Source organism: Anas platyrhynchos, chromosome 24 (genome assembly GCF_047663525.1).
Source record: "Anas platyrhynchos isolate ZD024472 breed Pekin duck chromosome 24, IASCAAS_PekinDuck_T2T, whole genome shotgun sequence".
Taxonomy (NCBI): domain Eukaryota; kingdom Metazoa; phylum Chordata; class Aves; order Anseriformes; family Anatidae; genus Anas; species Anas platyrhynchos.
The window spans coordinates 1,507,637-1,524,904 of NC_092610.1; the positions used below are offsets into that span (position 1 = coordinate 1,507,637).

At 50.0% G+C, this 17,268-nt stretch overlaps 1 protein-coding gene across 8 annotated transcripts in view; it reads right to left on the reverse strand.

Moving 5' to 3' along the window:
• Positions 1-11,231: 11,231 nt before the first annotated feature.
• CSMD2 (CUB and Sushi multiple domains 2) overlaps positions 11,232-17,268 on the reverse strand; it is a 323,412-nt gene continuing 317,375 nt past the window's right edge. For all 8 annotated transcript variants that reach the window (XM_072027339.1, XM_072027338.1, XM_072027341.1 and 5 more), the window contains 4 exons: positions 16,862-16,949; positions 15,518-15,656; positions 14,777-14,952; positions 11,232-14,375 (listed from right to left, as the gene is read on the reverse strand). In XM_072027339.1, coding sequence (XP_071883440.1) covers positions 14,793-14,952; positions 15,518-15,656; positions 16,862-16,949 — 387 coding nt within the window. In that variant the 3' untranslated portion in view covers positions 11,232-14,375; positions 14,777-14,792. The remainder of the gene's footprint in view (positions 14,376-14,776; positions 14,953-15,517; positions 15,657-16,861; positions 16,950-17,268) is intronic.

Genomic DNA, 17,268 nt, shown 5'->3' on the forward strand with positions numbered 1-17,268 from the left:
ATTTCGGTGCGCTCCGTAAATCTGCCGGCAGTGGTGGGGATTCTGCGTGTCCGCCTGGCTTTTCTTGCAAGCTTCCCAGGGCTGGCATACACGTGGTGTAGTTATTCCTCCACCCCTCCTTCCCATAAATAACTCCAGGAGTTATTTATTGTTCTCAGCTCGGGGTAATTGCCAGAAAATGAAGTTCTGTCTGGTTTTGCCAACAGGAGGAAAGAACGAGGGGTTTAACATAAAGCCCTGTTTGCTGCTCGGTGCGCCTCCTCCAAAACTCCTGATCAGAGCTGCCCACATAAAATAAAATCTGCTTTCCTCCTAAGGATGCCTCCAGGAATTCCTCGGCCACCAGCTCCATGCCCCCCTGTCCCTTCCCCGTGCCACCCTCACGCTCCTGGCCCAGGTCCCCCGGCCAGGGCTGTCCTCACCAGCCCTCGCTGGGGCTTTTCTGCCTTGCTCCTGCATGGGATAACAGCTTTCCTGCGCCAGAAACAAATTAGATTTTCTTGTCAGGAACTAAACTGCAGGACTCTTTCACCACTAGATCAAAGGGCTCGTGTTAGTTCCTATTTTGAAGGGCCCCGTACAGCTGGATGACAGCAGGAGGAATTCACCGCGCCCCGCACAGCTCCTGCTCACCCCTCCAAGGGGTTTTTAGGCCAATGCCTCTGAGCAGAAACAAACCTCACCCAGAGGGGCAATCGGTGAGATGCTGGGATGTTATTAGAGCATCGCTGTCCCCGTCCCTTAATTCGCAGAGGGAAGTAACAGAGGGGAAAGTGAGCTGGTGCAGTGGCAAAGACCCCAGAGTTAGCTGCAATACGGGGTGATGCTGCGGGAAGCCTCCCAGTATTAAGCACAAGTCCCTGAAATGTGCCACTGCTTGGCAGTTTTCGGATTATTTATGGCCTTTTATGCAGAACAAACCTGCCTGCCTCCACAGGCTTCCCCATCAGCTGGCAAACAAGATGACATGAAAAGCTTTATGAATAACACATGGAAACAGAAAATAAGATGGATATTACAAGGCAGAAGGGAAGAGAGCCACCGCTTAAATAATTCCGCTGCATTGCCACCTGCCCTAAATGATTGAGAAGGGCAAACGGAGCCAGGTGAGGCCGGGGCATGGCTCAGAGGACGATTTGCTCAGGGACAGTGAGCTGCTGCCCCCAAACCACCAGGGATCACTCCGGGATTTGTCCTGGCTGGATTGAATCAGTCTGTGGGTCCCTCACAGCACTCGCTGTCCTGGTGGCCAAAGCAGAGAGAATTATTGTGTCCATTACCAAAAAAAAGAAAAAAAAAAAAAAAAAAAAAGGCATCACTTAATTTTGTGAGCAATAACGTGTTAGCTATAAATGTTATCTTTCAGCAGTAACTGCTCCAGAACTCAGTTATGGGCTGGCTACAGCAAAGCATGCCGGCACTGCAATTCGTTAACATTGTTGATTTTCCCCCCCCAAGCATATGCTGAAATTTGATTACACCCAAGTAAATCTGTTTGTCAAACATTAATAGCCTCCTTCCATTCTATTACTCTTTTTCTACCAGCGCAGCCATCACATATAAATATTTCAAATCATCTCACTCAATAAAGCCAGTCCAAGGGCATCACGACCTGATGATTTCAGATTGTTATTGACATATTTATTGGAGGCCACTGTGTTGGCAGGGCGCTAGCCAGCACATGAATAAGGATGCAGTTAGCAAGCAGAGGGAGGGGAGCCAAGCACAACAGCACAGGGAAAAAAAAAAAAAAAGAGCGTTGTGCTCTGCTGGTCCAGCTCTTGTAACCGGTGAGATACTCCTCTGGCTGCACCAGTGATGTGAATTTATAAAAAAATACCCTGTGGAATAACATCTTAATGCCCCAGGAGCCTCTTGGACCAGTACAAGGTGGTAACTGGGTGTTTTTAAGGAGAGCCTGGGTCAGAAAGGGGATGCCACCCCCTACGAGATGTCCCATGCCTGGTTCCATGCTGGGGAAGGGCCTGGGTGGGATTCCTCCATCCAGGCTGCTCAGCCCCTCTCAGAGCCAGCCAAAATAATTATTTTTGCGCTGCCTAATTTTGACTCTCGAGTGCCAGCGCTTCCTATAGTGCTATCTGCAATCTCAGCTGCAATATTTCCCTTGCCAGATTTCTCACTCTTAATAACAGGGTATAATTAGCGCTAATTAATATGAAACACAGTAAGCAAGAATTCCAGTAGTTTCCCCTGCTGCTTTTTCTCATCAGCTAAGATTCATTGGTGGCTCCTGGGTTATGACCTGGGACGGGGAGAGAGAACTTCCAGAGCGCACAGGGCGAGAAGGAGCGGGCTTCTCTAAACGGGACCCTCTAAAGCACAACGTGTCCTGCTCATCTGCAGAGGGAAGCACTGAATTCTCCTCCAGCTCACTGTAAACTGCAGGAAAGAGGCTGTTGTTGTGTCCTCTGTGATTCCCTAAGAGCAGAAGTCAGGTGTTGAATGTTTCCTTCCCCTCACCTCGGGACATGATGGTGCTGCAGCAGCCGCAGGGCAGCACGCGAGCTCGGAGGGGCTGGTGGCAGCGCCTCGGTGGGAAACCTGCCGTGGGTGAAGGCTGTTCATTACTGTTCAGACACGGCTGTAGCCTCACTCCCCGCACTGCATTAATTCACTCAGACTTCTCAACTTTTCTTTCCCCCTCCACTTCCAAAAGCTGCCGGAGCTTATCAGGAGATGAAAGATTGAGGGACATGCATAATTAATGGGCTGGCTTTATTTAAATAATTTAATTTTGCCATCACATCTGCATTCTTCAGGTATGGCTTTAATTCTTTAATTACAGAAGAGCGTGCCGCAGTGCTTTGCCTGATTAACAGTGGAAAATTAAGGCTAGAGTGGAGTGTGGGGGGAAGGATGTGTAAATACGGTAATAAGCATATAAAGCAGCCTGATGAAGAGGTGAAACCAAAGCACATCTTCAGCTCAGCCAACCTGCCTCCTCTAAGGGGAAAAACCTGGAAGCACTCAGGGAGAGACTTGGCCAAACCCACGGCCCCGTTCAGCACAGCCGGACCGTGGCTGTCCTGAATGGGCTGCACCCAGCTCCCTCTGGGGAGCTTTTGGGGTCCCAGGAGAGCAGTGAGGGTCTCCGGGGTGGCAGAAGCCAGATGGGGCTGGGCAGACCTGGAGGCATCCCAAAAAACAAAGGCTGACTTTGTGAAAAGTTTTGCAGAGCTCCTGCTATCGATGTCGCATTTAGAGAGCAGGATTGAGGTGTTAGGGTCAATAGAAGCCCAATTCTCTCGCTGCATGCTGGTGTTTTCACCTTCTAGAAATGAAGAAAAAAGTCCACAGTCTGTTTAGGCAAGCTCATTTGCCAGCAATTACCCAAAGACCAATATTGGTGCCAGCTACAAGAAATAGATTTCCCTTGGCTCTGCTCCCAGCCCAGCACTGAGCAGAGGTGAGTAGGTACCCCAAATTGGGATGGCAGCAGAGAAGGAAACAAGAAGTGAGTAATTTGAGAAAAAATCATCAGGACTGTGGTGCGATGCTCCCGGCCCTCTCTGCAGCTGGGTCTGGATGAAACCCCCACAATTAACCCAATTAACCGGCAGCCACAGATGGGAATAAAGCAGCTCCAAGAGGAGGCTGTTCAAAGCCTTTGAGCAGTGCTGCGGAGAGGCTGCTGCTGTCAGAGCCGGGCTGATGAAGGCTGCAGTCCCCAACCAGGGTGCACGTGCAGCCCTGGAATATTAAATCTAATGGGAAGACGATAATGATTAATTATCCCACCCGTCTACAGGGGGGAATAATTTTCTCCTTACTGGAATAACTAAAACAGCTTCTTTTACATGGTAATGGCACTTTGCTGTCACACGGCATCTTAAATCCCAGCACTTTGCACCTATCTGACTAATTGGGACGCAGCCTTGCCAGGGCTGGCTGAGGCATCCCTCCAGGATTGCTCTGCCCACTGCCGAACTGCGATCTTCTCTGGGGTCAAACACAAAAGCTGCCAAAGATCAGCCTAAAGTGCCCAACCAGGGCAGGAAGCCGAGGTACCTGGAGGCACCAAACCTGGCTGGAGCAAGCAGGAAAATCCCGAGGGCTGGTTTCTGCAAGAGGGCCTCGTCTGCAAGTCACGGTGTAAGTACAAATGAAATGCCACCTCTTTTTTTTTTTTTTTTTTGTCTTCCAAAGTCTGGAAAATGAATAATGCATTTTCCCCCCTAGCGCTGAACTATAAATTCTCCTTTTAGTGCGTGGAACATTTCTGAAGAGAAAAGGCACCCCGGCTGCTGCACCCTCCTCCCCTCGACTCGCTCGCTCCCTTCCTCCCTTCAAGATGCAAAATCCCAGTTAAATAATACAAAAATATGTCATACTTGGGTTTTTCATTAAAGTGCAGGCTTACTGTGGTTGCTGCTCATCTAACAGCCCCCTGTGACGGATTTCGTATCACTCATCTGTTCAGATGAGGATGCGAGGAATTCGTATAATCTTGGCATCTTCCTAGGAGATAAACCCAAGTGTTTATCCCAAGGCCCCGGTGAAGCTCGGGGAGCTGCAGCATAACACAGAGCAGCTCAAGTGCCAGGAACCACTTCTGGCTTTGCTAGCAGCTCTCTGCACACCCTTTGGCAGATCCCTCATGCTCCTCGCTTCTCCAGCTTCCCAAATGGCCCCAGTACCTTTTTTAAGGGACCTTAACTGGCCCCAAAATATGGCTTCAAAAGCTCATTGCAGTGGGTTTTGCTATAGCAACCTCTTCTAAGGTTTTCACAGCTCCACCCCTGGGTCATACCATGGTGCTGGGCTCTGTGTTTTCCTCCAGGGAAGGGGGAATGGGCAGGAGATGCTGGCGACAGCAGGAAAAGGGCTGCAGAGCCATCGTTGTCCATCTTTTGCTGAAGCACAGCCCCACAGTGGCTGTGTGTGGTGAGCTCCCATGGTTCAGATCCCACAGGCAAGAGCAAAGGTGGTGGAGAGCCTGCACACAGTTCTCAGCCCTGCTAGGAAGAGGGAATCCTTCTTCAGTGGAAATTTTTAATGAATTCCTTCTCACACACACGGTGAAGCAGACAAATGCCATCGCCCCCATCCTGCAGCTGAGCCTCAGCGCTCGGAGACGCAGCGTGGCGAGGGGATGCTGCCCAGGGGAGGAGGCTGGTCGGCAGCACCGGCACCCAGAGCAGGGTGGCAGCACCTTGTGAGCACCATGTCCCTACCAGCTGCCCCAAGAGGAGGTCCCTGCCAGCTCTGAGGCAGCAGAGAAAGCTGGAGATGCAGAGAGGGACATGCCTGGTTAGCTGGGAGGGGAGCACAATTTGGGACGGGTACCTGGTAAAGCAGTGCCCTGCAGTAGCCACGGCTGGGCCTGCCAAAACAGCCAGGAAACTGAAAAAAGTCATCAGGAGTATAAGATCTACTCCCCATTTTCCCTAGTCTAGCCAGAGCAAGCTGTAATGGAGAGATGAGACGTCCAGGGATGCTGAAGCACACAGCTCCCACCACTGCTGGAGGAGTTCAAACGCTTGGCTGACCTTCAGACCGCGGCGCAGAAACGTCTCCAGGTTTCAGGCATCGCTGACAGCTGAGGGCACCTCGACACCCTGCGAGGAGGTGTAAGGATGAGAGAAGCTGATTTGTGGCGGCCGTCCCCCAGCTCTGATGTGATCACCAGCTCTCTTGTTGCAGTCCCAGCAGACCCAGCACCGTTCCCATCTCAGAAAGCCCTTTCACGATTATTACTTTATCGCTGTCACGGTGCCAGGAACACCAATTGTTTCCAACCTTTAGGAAACGAGCCAAAGAGGGCGGCTGAGTATTTTCCTGTAGGACATCCAGCTGTGATGATGCCATGAGTAAAGTTGAGCTAAGGGACTCGCAACGGAGCCCTCGGGTGGGGATGGAGCGGGGAAGCAAAGGCTCAGACACAACAACCTCCCCAAAAAGGGGGTGGCAGCACCCTCACCTGCAGGACAAACCTAGCGAGGGGGGAATTCCTGGTGTTTATTTTTCACGGTGCTGCTCAGGCAGAGATGGTTGGGAAGCAGACCAGCAGCAGAGGGGCATCTGGTGGTGCCCAGTCACCAGGTGGAGCAGAGGCGAGCGCAGCCCGTGTGCGTTTCCACCAGGCACCTCGGTGTGCCAGGCGGAACGCAGCAGTGGGTCAAGCATCAAACCTGATCACTGTTTCTCTACACATGATAATTTATGATCCTGGTCTTAGCACGTATTTTCAGGAACTGCCATTTGAATTAGGATGAAAACAGAAATTAACTCGCTTTGACTACTAGGAAGAACCAAGGTGGATTTACTGAATGTTTTCCAAACGTGCTGTATTAGGGATGGCAGCGTATGGCTCCTGGGTGCCTGAACCCACAAACTGTGTGTGTGTGGCTGGATAACCCACATCCCACAGCAGAGGACAGAGGGAGCTGGCCAGGGCTGCTGGCCCTTGGTAGAGGGGGAGCCTCGTGACTCTGAAATGATCCAGGAGGTGCTGCCACATCTCCGAGCTACGTGAGCATACATTGCATGGCCATCAGCCATCGGATGGTGGCAGCCCATAGCTCTGCCAGGAATGAAAGACACCAGGCAGAGGGAGAGAATCACTCTTTCAGCTACCTAAGCCCTGATTGCAGCCTCTGAAACTGAGACCGTTGTTGCATACGTGCTATGGTCAGGTCACCGCAGGACTGTGCCATTTGGTCATCGTCTCATTTGCTTTCTGAGAATACTGAAGTTTTACCCAGGCTGAGAGTTTCAAAGGATCCTCCCCCGCAGAAATTTGCAAGGGGTTTTACAGCAATCCAGTAAGAGTGTGGAAACAGCAGCCGATGAACAGCACAGAGCACTTCGTTAATGCAGAGCCACTAATGAAATCTAGCAGAGCGCCAGACCTGATCATGACAAATATATTTGTCAACTCCTTTCAATAAGGAAGGAATTAAGCAAAATTGCAACCTGCTGCTAGATATTCTCTTCAAAGAGAAGGGGAGGGAAATCAGCTGTAAATTATTCCCTGTGAATTACCACTTAGCTCTCCCGATGCCTGATGGAGAGGCCACGGGTGCTTTTGGGCAGGGCTGAGCCCAGGCTGGGCATGGCGAGCTGCAGCTGCCCTGGGAGAGGTGGCAGTAGCGGATCACCAGCTCCACTGACCCAGCACAGTGGTGCTCAAGCACTTTTTGCTGGGGTTGTGACACTCTGCACTGCTTTCACCTGGCCTGGGTGCCCACACAGTCCATTGAAGTCACCTCCTCCATCCTTCGGCGTGCCCAAAATGAATAAGACAGCCTGGCTGCACCCGCATGTTCCTGACATCACCTCTTTCCTGCTGTTTGTTGGTTGTACTTTTTACGGAATAGGTTTAAGTTTCTCGTTTGTTGGAGACAGGGCGAGCAAGGCTGCAGAGAGCAATGTACAAAGTGGGAGCCTTATAATGGAATTTAAAAATTGATGAGGAAAACTGGAACAATCTAAACTGATGTTAACTGAGTAATTAGGCAACATCAGGGCTGCAGTTTCTTTCATGCATAAGTGGCCATTAGGCAGCTACTACCCACACAACCTTTTTCCTCTCTCCTGGTCCTACAAGGACAGATTAAGCCTGGAGCCCAAGCATCCATGAGCTGTGAACAGGGTCAGAGCGAGGGCTTTGCACAGGGAGAAACCTCAGCTGCAGGGTCCCACTTTGGACCCCCAGACTACCCAGCTAATTGATGTAAGGGATTTCCGTTTCTCTCCCAGGTGTGTGGCCATGACATTTTATCCTTCCTATCTGAGAAACTGCAGGATGGGGCAACAGGCAGAGCCCCAGGCCCAGCACAAACCCTGCACACATGGTCCCACTCCCAGTGAATGCCTCCTGGGTGGCTGCAGCCCTGGCAGCTGGCACACAGAGCTGTGCCCTGCTCCCCTCCCTCCGTGGTTAATTATTCCAGCATTTCATTACTCACCTCACTTGGTTTCTTCGTTTCTCCTCCAGTGACGAATGAATTTCCAGGTGCTCTGTCGAGTGCTGTAGAGCGGAACCAGCGCAGCCGCTGCGTGGCCGTAATTCGCTTGGACAGCTGCACGGCCGCTGCTGCTGCCTCCTTCCTCCCCACCACATCCCCCTGGTGCAGACGGGGTGTGAGGAGGAAGAACTTACCCTGCCCAGAGCCACCTGCCCTCCTCATCCTCATGTGCAATTGCATCACGTCTGCACCCCAAAACACAGACCCCAGACATTGCATGGCTTTAAGCACAACAGGGTTGGGCAGCACCAGCTTGGCAAAGTCACACCGAGCAGGGTCTGTGCGATCTGGGAGCCAGCAGCATGTGGGGTTAAAACAAAAACCATCTTGAGCATCCTGAGTGGGGCCCAGCTGGACTAGACGAGGCAGGGTGGCTGCTTCATCTAATTCAAGCAATTAGCGGGGTGTTTCCTTTCGCCGGCCTAAGTTCTGTTGAAAAGCAAAGGGAACTGCAGCCGTGGGTGGACTGTATGTATGGGGCACCCCCACGAGTTAATCAGTCATTTACAAAATGCTGATATAAATTGCTGTTAATTAGCTCTGTAAATGCTTATTCTGCTGGCTAAATTAGAACCTGCTGGAAGGGGTCAGATGTGCCAGCACAGCTTAATGTTATTTATTGATTTCTAAGGGGACTCTGTGGAGGTTTGGGGAGCCCTGAGAGACAGGTGAGCTCCACAGGCCTCTCGTTTTGTTATTTGGTTTTCCTCACCTGTTCTCTTTCTGTTGCTTCCTTTGTGTTTGGCTGATTCGGCACTGCTGAACATCATGGCAGCATCCTCAGACCTGGAGACACAGCGCTGGCTGACCCAATGGGGCAGGTTTTCTCCTCTCCAGCTTCTGTTTCCCTCTACACGAGCTGGGTTTGGACTTGCAAACCCTGCTCCCCAAACCGTCTCTACCACATCTTCACACCATGCTCAGTGCTATGGCACCCAGGGCAGCCCACAGCCCTTGTTCATACACTGACAGTCTGCTGGTGCCCAAGGGGACGTACTTTAAGGACACTAAATCAGAAGATTACAGTGCCCAAAGTGGGCAATAGCATAAAACTGGGCCTGCAGCAGGGGCCCGGTGGCCTTGCCCCGTGACAAGGCCTGGCTGCAGGACCCCAGCCAAAATGGCGCCCTCGTGAACCAAAAGGGTGACCAGAGACCTCCCAAAGGTGCTGACAATCCTTCCTCCGTCCGTGTCCTCCTAAATCAAACAGGAACAGTGCTGTTGCCCCAGAATTCAAAGTAAAAAAATGTCTGAGGTTCACTGGGCCATGGCCAGGCTGTGCCCAGCTCCAGCGCTGGCCAACACACGGCCCAGCGTGCTGCCTGCTGAAACCTCTCGCTGCCTTCCTGCCAACCTCATTTCAGGTAAACCAGCCGAGGCCAGCTGAGAAGAGAATGAAACGAGAAAGACGAAGCATCTGGCTTAGAAATCAGACAAATAAAAGGCAACGGGAAAGCCACAGAGAGCAGCAAACTCGCATCAGCGAAGCCGGCGTGGGCAGAGCAGGAGCAGGCAGCAGGACATCAAAGAGCGTGGAACACCCTTTTTATAAAACAAATTTTGTCAATCAGCGCTGAGACACAAGCTAATTGCAGTCAGTCACCGGCGAGGGGGAGGGAGGAGGCGTTCAGCAGAGAACACAACCTAATTAAAGCAAATTGGGGCATCCTGGAGCAGACCCACCGGAGCTGACAGGCAGCCTGCAGAAGCCGGGGGCTGCGCAGACCCCGCTGTCCCACCACCCAGCAGGGCTCTGCTCACAGCCCTGTTTCTTCCTGCCTGCAGCGCTGAATAGGCCCGATAAAAACCTGCTGGAAAGGCAAAATAATCAATTCTGCACACAGCCAGGGATTAACCCCGAGCTCTGGGATGGGGCAGTGACAAGTCGTTATTTCCTGCACCACGCTGAGGCTGCGACCTGGCCCTACAGCAGCGGCTGGGGAGGAACCACCACCTGCACGGATGGAGAGGAAAAGCAGGGATATCTCACGTTGGTGGTGCTGTAACTCAAGGAACAGCTCTTTAACGTGGTCCCAGGGACTGCTGGACTCCACCGTTTTGGTAGGGGCATGGAGATCTTTCTTCCAGGCTGCTCACTGCTGCAATTAAATGATTAATTTGTTGTCTGGCTCTACCTTTCTCTAGGGCTCAAAGGGATTAAAGTTCTGCCCTGTTTAGTTTCTAAGCTCCGAAATACTTCATTTGGAGTCTCGGCCAGAAGAAAGGGACTGGAAGGGGACAGAAGCCTGAGGGTCGTCACCCCAAGGTTGCCCTCCAATGCTCCAGCAGGAAAAGCAAACCACTGGAATCCCTGAGATCAGGCTGAATATGGGTCAGAGCAAAAACATGTTGACAAACTCTACTGGGGAAACCAGAAATGAAAACGTGCCTATTTATCACTGAAAAATTCATCAACTTCAGACACACTCAGAAAGCACGACAGCAGACACGTAACAACATATTCAGTGTCCCTTTCCAACTAGAAAATTCTCTGCCAAATTAATTTCCAACTTGAAGCAACGCGAATTCAGCACCAGGCCTGGATCAAGAGACATTAACAGCAGTTAGTCTCACTTTGGGGAGCTGTGCTCCCGCCTTCAGTAGTAAAGTCGAGATATAAATCACAGTTTCAAGGGTTTTGTTTGTTTCCTTGAGGATCTTAAGTACCTGTTTTCAAAGGGGCTCTGCTGATCTGCCGTGGTGGAGGACCCGTGAGCTCCCTGAGCCCTCCCAGCAGACCGAGCATCAGCTCCCTGCTGGGGGGCAAGGGAGGGGGGGGAATGAGACCACAGCTGGAAAAACATCACATCTCATTAGTGCAGAGCAAGTGAGAAGAGAGGAGGGCACCAAAAGGGCTGGCAGACAGATGTCGGTTTGGTTCAGCTCCTTGCAGATCAGCCTGCTGCTGGCTGCACAGCGCAGACCGCGTCCAGATTGGGGCTGTCTGCCCAGGGCAGGGAGAGGCGTGCCGCGGTGCTGATGGGGAAAGGGGCAAGGTCTGGCCTGAGTCCTCCACCTTTTGCTGCTGCTGTGCGTTGCTGAGAGCCGGGACATGCTTCTGAGCAGCTGTGGCACGAGGCCAGGACGTGAAGGTCAGGAGCTTCCCCCAACCTCCAGCCCCAGGGCCATGGGTGCATCCCCGCTGTCCTCATGCATGGGCACGTGTGTGCGTGCAGGTCAGCATCCGGAGGACCCTAGAAGAAAACTTTGGCAGCTCATGAAAAAGGCACCAGAGGAATGTAAGAAAAGCAATGCAAAAATTTATATTTTATTTTAATTCAAAAATTTAAAATAGCTTTCAAATTCAGTAAAGTATGCCTGGACACAATGAAAAGCCTCATATACAGAGACAGATAAATTAAATTGTATATATTGCAGACAAGCCAAGTGTATGTATAGATTACATATTTACACTTTTATGTAAACCATATTTATACATTTTATTACATTTACAAAAAAAAGCTGATCTTCCACTACTGTTTACTACAATAATGAAAAAACATTTACATTGTGTCTTTACTGTACAAACTTTTGCTTCATAAAAATATATCTCTGTACAAAAGAGGGATTTTTTTTTCTTTAATTTTTCTTTCTTTTTTTTTCTTTTTTTCCTTTTTTTCTTTTTTAAACATAATGCAAGTCCTCTGGGCGCAAGAATGAAGAATTTCATGTATCAGGTCCCAGCCAGCTTGCAAAAAAATGGGACAAGACCCCCGCCACTGCCTTTGTTGCTTGGGCAACAGTAGAAAATGGTACATAATAGGCTGAAAGCAGCAAGTCTCGTTTAAGTACAGCTCCCATTCTCCCTACCTTGCTGTTAAAATACCTCGGGCTCGTTTTACACACCTTGACACAAGCTTCTCTTTGCTATTACTTTGATTGAGTGGGATTTGGAAAGGTCTGAAAAGCAAATGTGGGACCTGTTGTTGTGTGCGTACATCGCTCCCCTCTGCCCGAGCTGCTCGGTGTGTGCCAGGAGCTGGGCTCTGCTGGCAGCTGGGAGAGGATTTTCTGCAGCTCAGCAGCAGGAGCCCGGTGAGGTTCGAGCTCTGCTGCTGCTGTTGGGGGATGCTGCAAGGTGCTGGAGTTGTGGGTACTGAGAGAGGAGTCAGGATGTTGCCATCAATGGCACCAGAGCACAGGGGACTACAAAAGGGTGCTGCCTTCAGAATTTGTTTGGTTTCAGGATCTGCGATTCTATCATTTGCCATGCAAGGGAGCCTGGTCTCTTTGCTGTGATACGGGGATTTGGCAAAGGCAGGGAAGAATAGGCTGTAGGTTTGGCCAAGGGCATGTATAACATTAGAGTAGAACAAAGTATAACAAAATTAGAGTAGAAGGGGCCTTTGAAGTCAAATACGGGCCAGAAGAGCAGGTGTGAAGTCAGGAACCAGCTCTCTCTCTGCACACAGAAGCAGGAACCTGGGGAATATCCTGATCTCGGTTACATCAGTGTGCGAGAGGCAGCTCCTGACTTCACCACAGCAGCTCAACTGAAGCAGACAAACTGCAGGGGAGATGTGCCCTGGCCCCAGCCTACTTGGGGTCCCCTCCTCTTACCTCCCCTTCAACTTGCCCTGAGGTCCGTGTCCTGCAAGCTGGAGATGCTCCGGGAGGGGCAGGCGCCCTGCCAGCCCGTCCTGGCTACCTGAAGGAACATAGTCCCACAGCCATGGAGGGCTGCAACTGCCTCCACCTGTATATTTGGCACGAGCTGGCAGCGTAGCTTGCTGCAGGACTCGCTCTGTCAAGGTCCAGCACTGGCCCTGAGCTACGTGTGCACCCACCTCCGTGCGGCAGCGCCTGACTTTCCTCCACGTTGCATCAGGGCTCTGGCTCGCACATGAGCTTCCACCCACCTCTGAGGAATAAATCAGAGTGCCTCTGCAATGCTTTGGGGAGCAAAGGCGGCATTTTTTGGCAGGCTGGCTGGTGAGCAAATAGGCTGTAGAACGCTGCTTACTCTAAGAGTGCTGAATAAGAGACAGAAGTAAAAAAAATAATATATATTTATACATATACACGCACACACACACGCACACACAGTAAACAAATAAACAAAACAGAAAAAAACTACCCTGTGGTGTTCATTAGACAAAACCTCAGCTGATGTTAGGTAGGGGAGAGCCAGTGTTTAAATGCAAGCATGGATGTAAACACCACCCCTTTTGTTTTAATTATTCTCCCATCAAGTTTTCTGTAAGAAAAAGATGCCTCATTGACTTACTGCTCTAAGTCAACTGTATTTCAGAGAGGTGCTTGACATAGTTTGGTAAAATGGCACTGTTGCCTTCGTTGACTCTTGTCTGGTGTAAGAAACTGTGACTCAAACCAAACAGACTAAACCCCTAAATCAACAAGAGCAGCGCTCCTCTTTATTAGAGGAGGAAAGTGTCATCACAAAAGCATCGTTCGTTTATAAGGGAGGAAAAATGTCAAGCTGCCTTATCTGTTCTCACGAAAGCCAAGCCAACCTTTCTGCTCCTGGGAAATAAAGGGAAGAGCTTTGGATAGAAATTAAAACTCTTATTGCATTGCCATTTGGAGGATCAATATGGAAAGGGCAAAGGCTTCTGAACGCTACTGGTGTGCGTGGGGGCACCGTTATTTGTTATAGTTATTTTTAAAGAGGTTTTTGTCCCTTCGTGTCTGTCAGCAGTTTTCTTATTAGGGTGTTTGGGAATGGCTAAAATTGGCAGTCACCAGGAGAAGGCCAGAGGTGGAGGGAAGTATTCTTAGCCCTGAAAGCAGCCTCAGGTTCAAAGAGACAGTGTCAATGACAAAGACGGGGGCAGAAGAAACCCAACAAGAACGTACAAAGGAAAATTAAATACAGGGGAGAAAAGTTTGAAAAGGTCCCATTTGAAAACATCTGCTTAGACAAACCGACAAACAAGCCATACAACCAGATAAAGACAAATCAAGTATTCACCTTCTCCCGTACCGGTATTTTCCATGAACCCCAAGCAGCACCTCATGCAGTGCCACCTGCATTTGTCCTTCCTGTCCAAGCTCTCCCCAAAAGTGGAGGGGACCCCACACACCCCGCTGCTCCCTGCAGCGTATCGATCCCACCGCCTCACTTCCCAGGTCCTCCACTTCCCCAGGCCTTGACATCGGGCTGAAACCCACCGGGAGCACGGGAGAGAGGAGCTGTGCTGGAGCAGACCTTTGGTTGGCTCCGTTATCCACGGCAGGATGCAGAAGGAGGACGAGGATGACAGAGGACAACCCAGCAGTCTCTCGGGAGTTAACACAAAGTCCAACAAGGTGTAGCAGCTTCTCCACAGCCTCAACACGGTTGGGAGGAGGGAGATGGGAGGGAATGGATGGAGGCTAGTGAGGTGAAACACAATCATCCGCTAGATACCAACCCGGAGGAGTCTGGACAACGGGAAAGGAAGGGAGAGAGAGAAGGAAACAGTTGGTTCTTACGAGCAGAAGTGAAAGCCCGTAAAGCTTTGCTATCTCAAACTAAGAACTTGCCAGGCTAGAAGTGCCCTCGAGGGCCGCTTGATGCTTTTAGAATCACAGAATCACAGAATTTTGTTTACAATGACAAGTTATTCCTCTGCCCCTGTGCAGTAAAACTTTTAATCCGCTTGGTTTACCCTCCCCTGTACCTTTTGTACCACTGTACAAAATGCCCTGTCTGCAACCACAAAGGGAACCACTCAGCAGCACACCAGTATGTTATTCGTGACCAGTTCAGCCCAGCTGGGTTGGGGTGGGACAGAAATGTGCTGGCACTGTCCCCATCTCGTGCTCCCTTTCTGCCCACTCACCGCATGGGGACGAGTGCTATACAGCTGTGCACACAGTGCTGACTGTGAACTCCGTCTCGTTGGCCATGATGTCCGTGGGCTGCAGGTTTCGGTCATACATAGGGTTTTCAAATGTTGCTCGGACGTTGGTGTTTTCATGGCCTGCATAGCCATTGAATGGGACTTTTGGTCTTCTCCTACAGAAAGCCAGAGAGAAAATCCAGAGAGGTCACAGCTGCTCCTGCTGTAGGTGGCACAACAGCACTGGCAAAGTCAGTGGAAAGGAGAGAGCTGCTTTTGAACAGGGTAAACACCTGGGGGAAAGGCAGCAGGGATCTATAACAAATCTTATTATAGACCTGTGGTAAAGGAAGCTCTCTGGGCTTTGCTATAGGCCTAAGCATGCTCCGTCTGCAGAGCAGCCAGTCCACACAATGCTTTGAAGTGCAACAACATTTCTACAGCAACGCACTGATCAGGAGAAATTCGTGATTTACAACATATGCAAAGCCGAAGTATGAAATTTACTTTGCCTTATCCTACTTAATGTTGCCACAAATCTTATTGATGGTCATAATAGCGCTCAGCACTCTCCTCTCCTAACACCCTTGTCCTTCCATGCATGCTTGCTCCATTACTTTTTTACTTTCTACATTAAATGAGAAACCAGGTCTAGGGGGAGTGCTTTTAAGTCAAGCTCACAAATATTTCTGTCACCCCCATTATTTTGTTTCACTTACTGGCATCTTTCCTGAAACCTACCTGTGTTTGTACAGATAAAGCACGAACCCTGCAATAATCAGGGCTATGAAAGGCACAAGAATGGCAGCTGCCACAGAACTGCTGTTTGATGCAAAATGGTGTCCTATTGATTCTGGATCATTTTCCATCATGCTGATGTCTGAAACACAGCAAAGGTAACCAAATTTCAAAACACCGCTGCAGGAAATGGGGTTTGCTTGACTTACAGGCTACCTCTTCAAGGACAGAACAAGTTACAAGTGTTGCTGTAAAAGGTAATCAAAAGCTTCTGTCTTTCGTGAAGAAAGGTCTGGAGATCTAGCCTAGCTCAGGCATTATCATTTATTGAGGAGTGCAATTAAAGATAGATGTAAACAGATTAACCTTACTGAAACGCTCATGCTTGGATACGTAAAGCCAGGCTTTAAGAGAGACTTCCAAAGGCCACAATAATGAGCATCTAATTCTCCATAAAGGTGATAAGACTCCAGGGTTAGATTCCAAAAATGCTAAGAGGCCTAAGAGCTTAAGCCACATTTTAAGAGAGATTTAGAGGCTTAGACCTTGGGTAGTCTAAGCTCTCAAGTGCCTCTTGTGACTTCTGAAAGTGCGATGGAGATGCTTTTTTTGTGGCAGCAATGGGACCTGGGCTCTTAGGTCAGACATCTGGCAAGATGGGGAAAAAAATGTGCCCAGGTGCTCTTTTGTGCCTCCAAACTCTTTCTGTCTTTGAACAGAAACATGTTTATTTAAATGCCTCATTTTAGTTCACAAGTTAAAAACGTTCTTGTTGTGTTGTTTGTCTTCCCCAGATCTTGTGTTATCCAAGTTGAGGAGGGGGGTTTAGTCTCCCTTGTCAGAATATCCAATGTTTAAGGTGTTTGAACACCAGCTGGAGCAGAGCTGCTGCATCCACTGTGCAGGGAGGAACCAGAGGGGAGAACAAAGCAGCTTGCAGGGTGGAAACGCTTTCAGGGAATTGCAATCCCCTCCTTCCTGTGCAGCGTGGATGGCTCTGCCTCAAAACTGAAAAACCAGCAGCTGCTTCAGATGCAACCACCTCCATCTCCCTTGGCTATGGAGACATGAGGGCACCCGACTTCTCCACCCCAGTGGCTGGTTTGGGTTTTGTCATCTCTCTTGTAAATGATACACGGTGGGGAGAAGCACAGGGGAGACAGACTGGGCCTTCACTGGGAAGGGCTACATGAAACCTGACAGGTCAAAAACAACCGGAGGAATCTGGCCCAGCAGGGTTGAAAACTACTGCCAGGGGCAGTAGGATTGTTCCCTGCTTGAAAACCTCCACTACCACCAATATCTAGCCTTTGACAATTAAGGGAGGAAGTGTTAGAGGAAGGTTACCCAGTCTCTGAAGACCAAACTGCCCAAACCCTTTGCCACGCACGAAGCCCTGGTACACAAACGTGCCACTTGATGACTCTGACGAGACCTGCAATGACATGAGAGCAGAGATTAACACATTTCTGCAACACTTCCCTGGGTTTTCAGCACCCATCTTGTCAGCCTCTTTCAACTTCACGCACAGCATTAATTTAATTCAATTCCCCAGAAAAAAAAGTGGCATTTTTTAAGGAAGTTTAACTGCCCAACAACTTGTTAAGACTCTCACATCTCGAGGGGAGGGGGGTGGAGGAAATCTTGTTTGCAATAAGCTACAGACCATGCTGCTGATTCAACAGGGATAGCAATGACCCTGAGCTATGACTCGCCATGGGTCAATCAGATGCACACTTCTTCTAAGCTCCAGT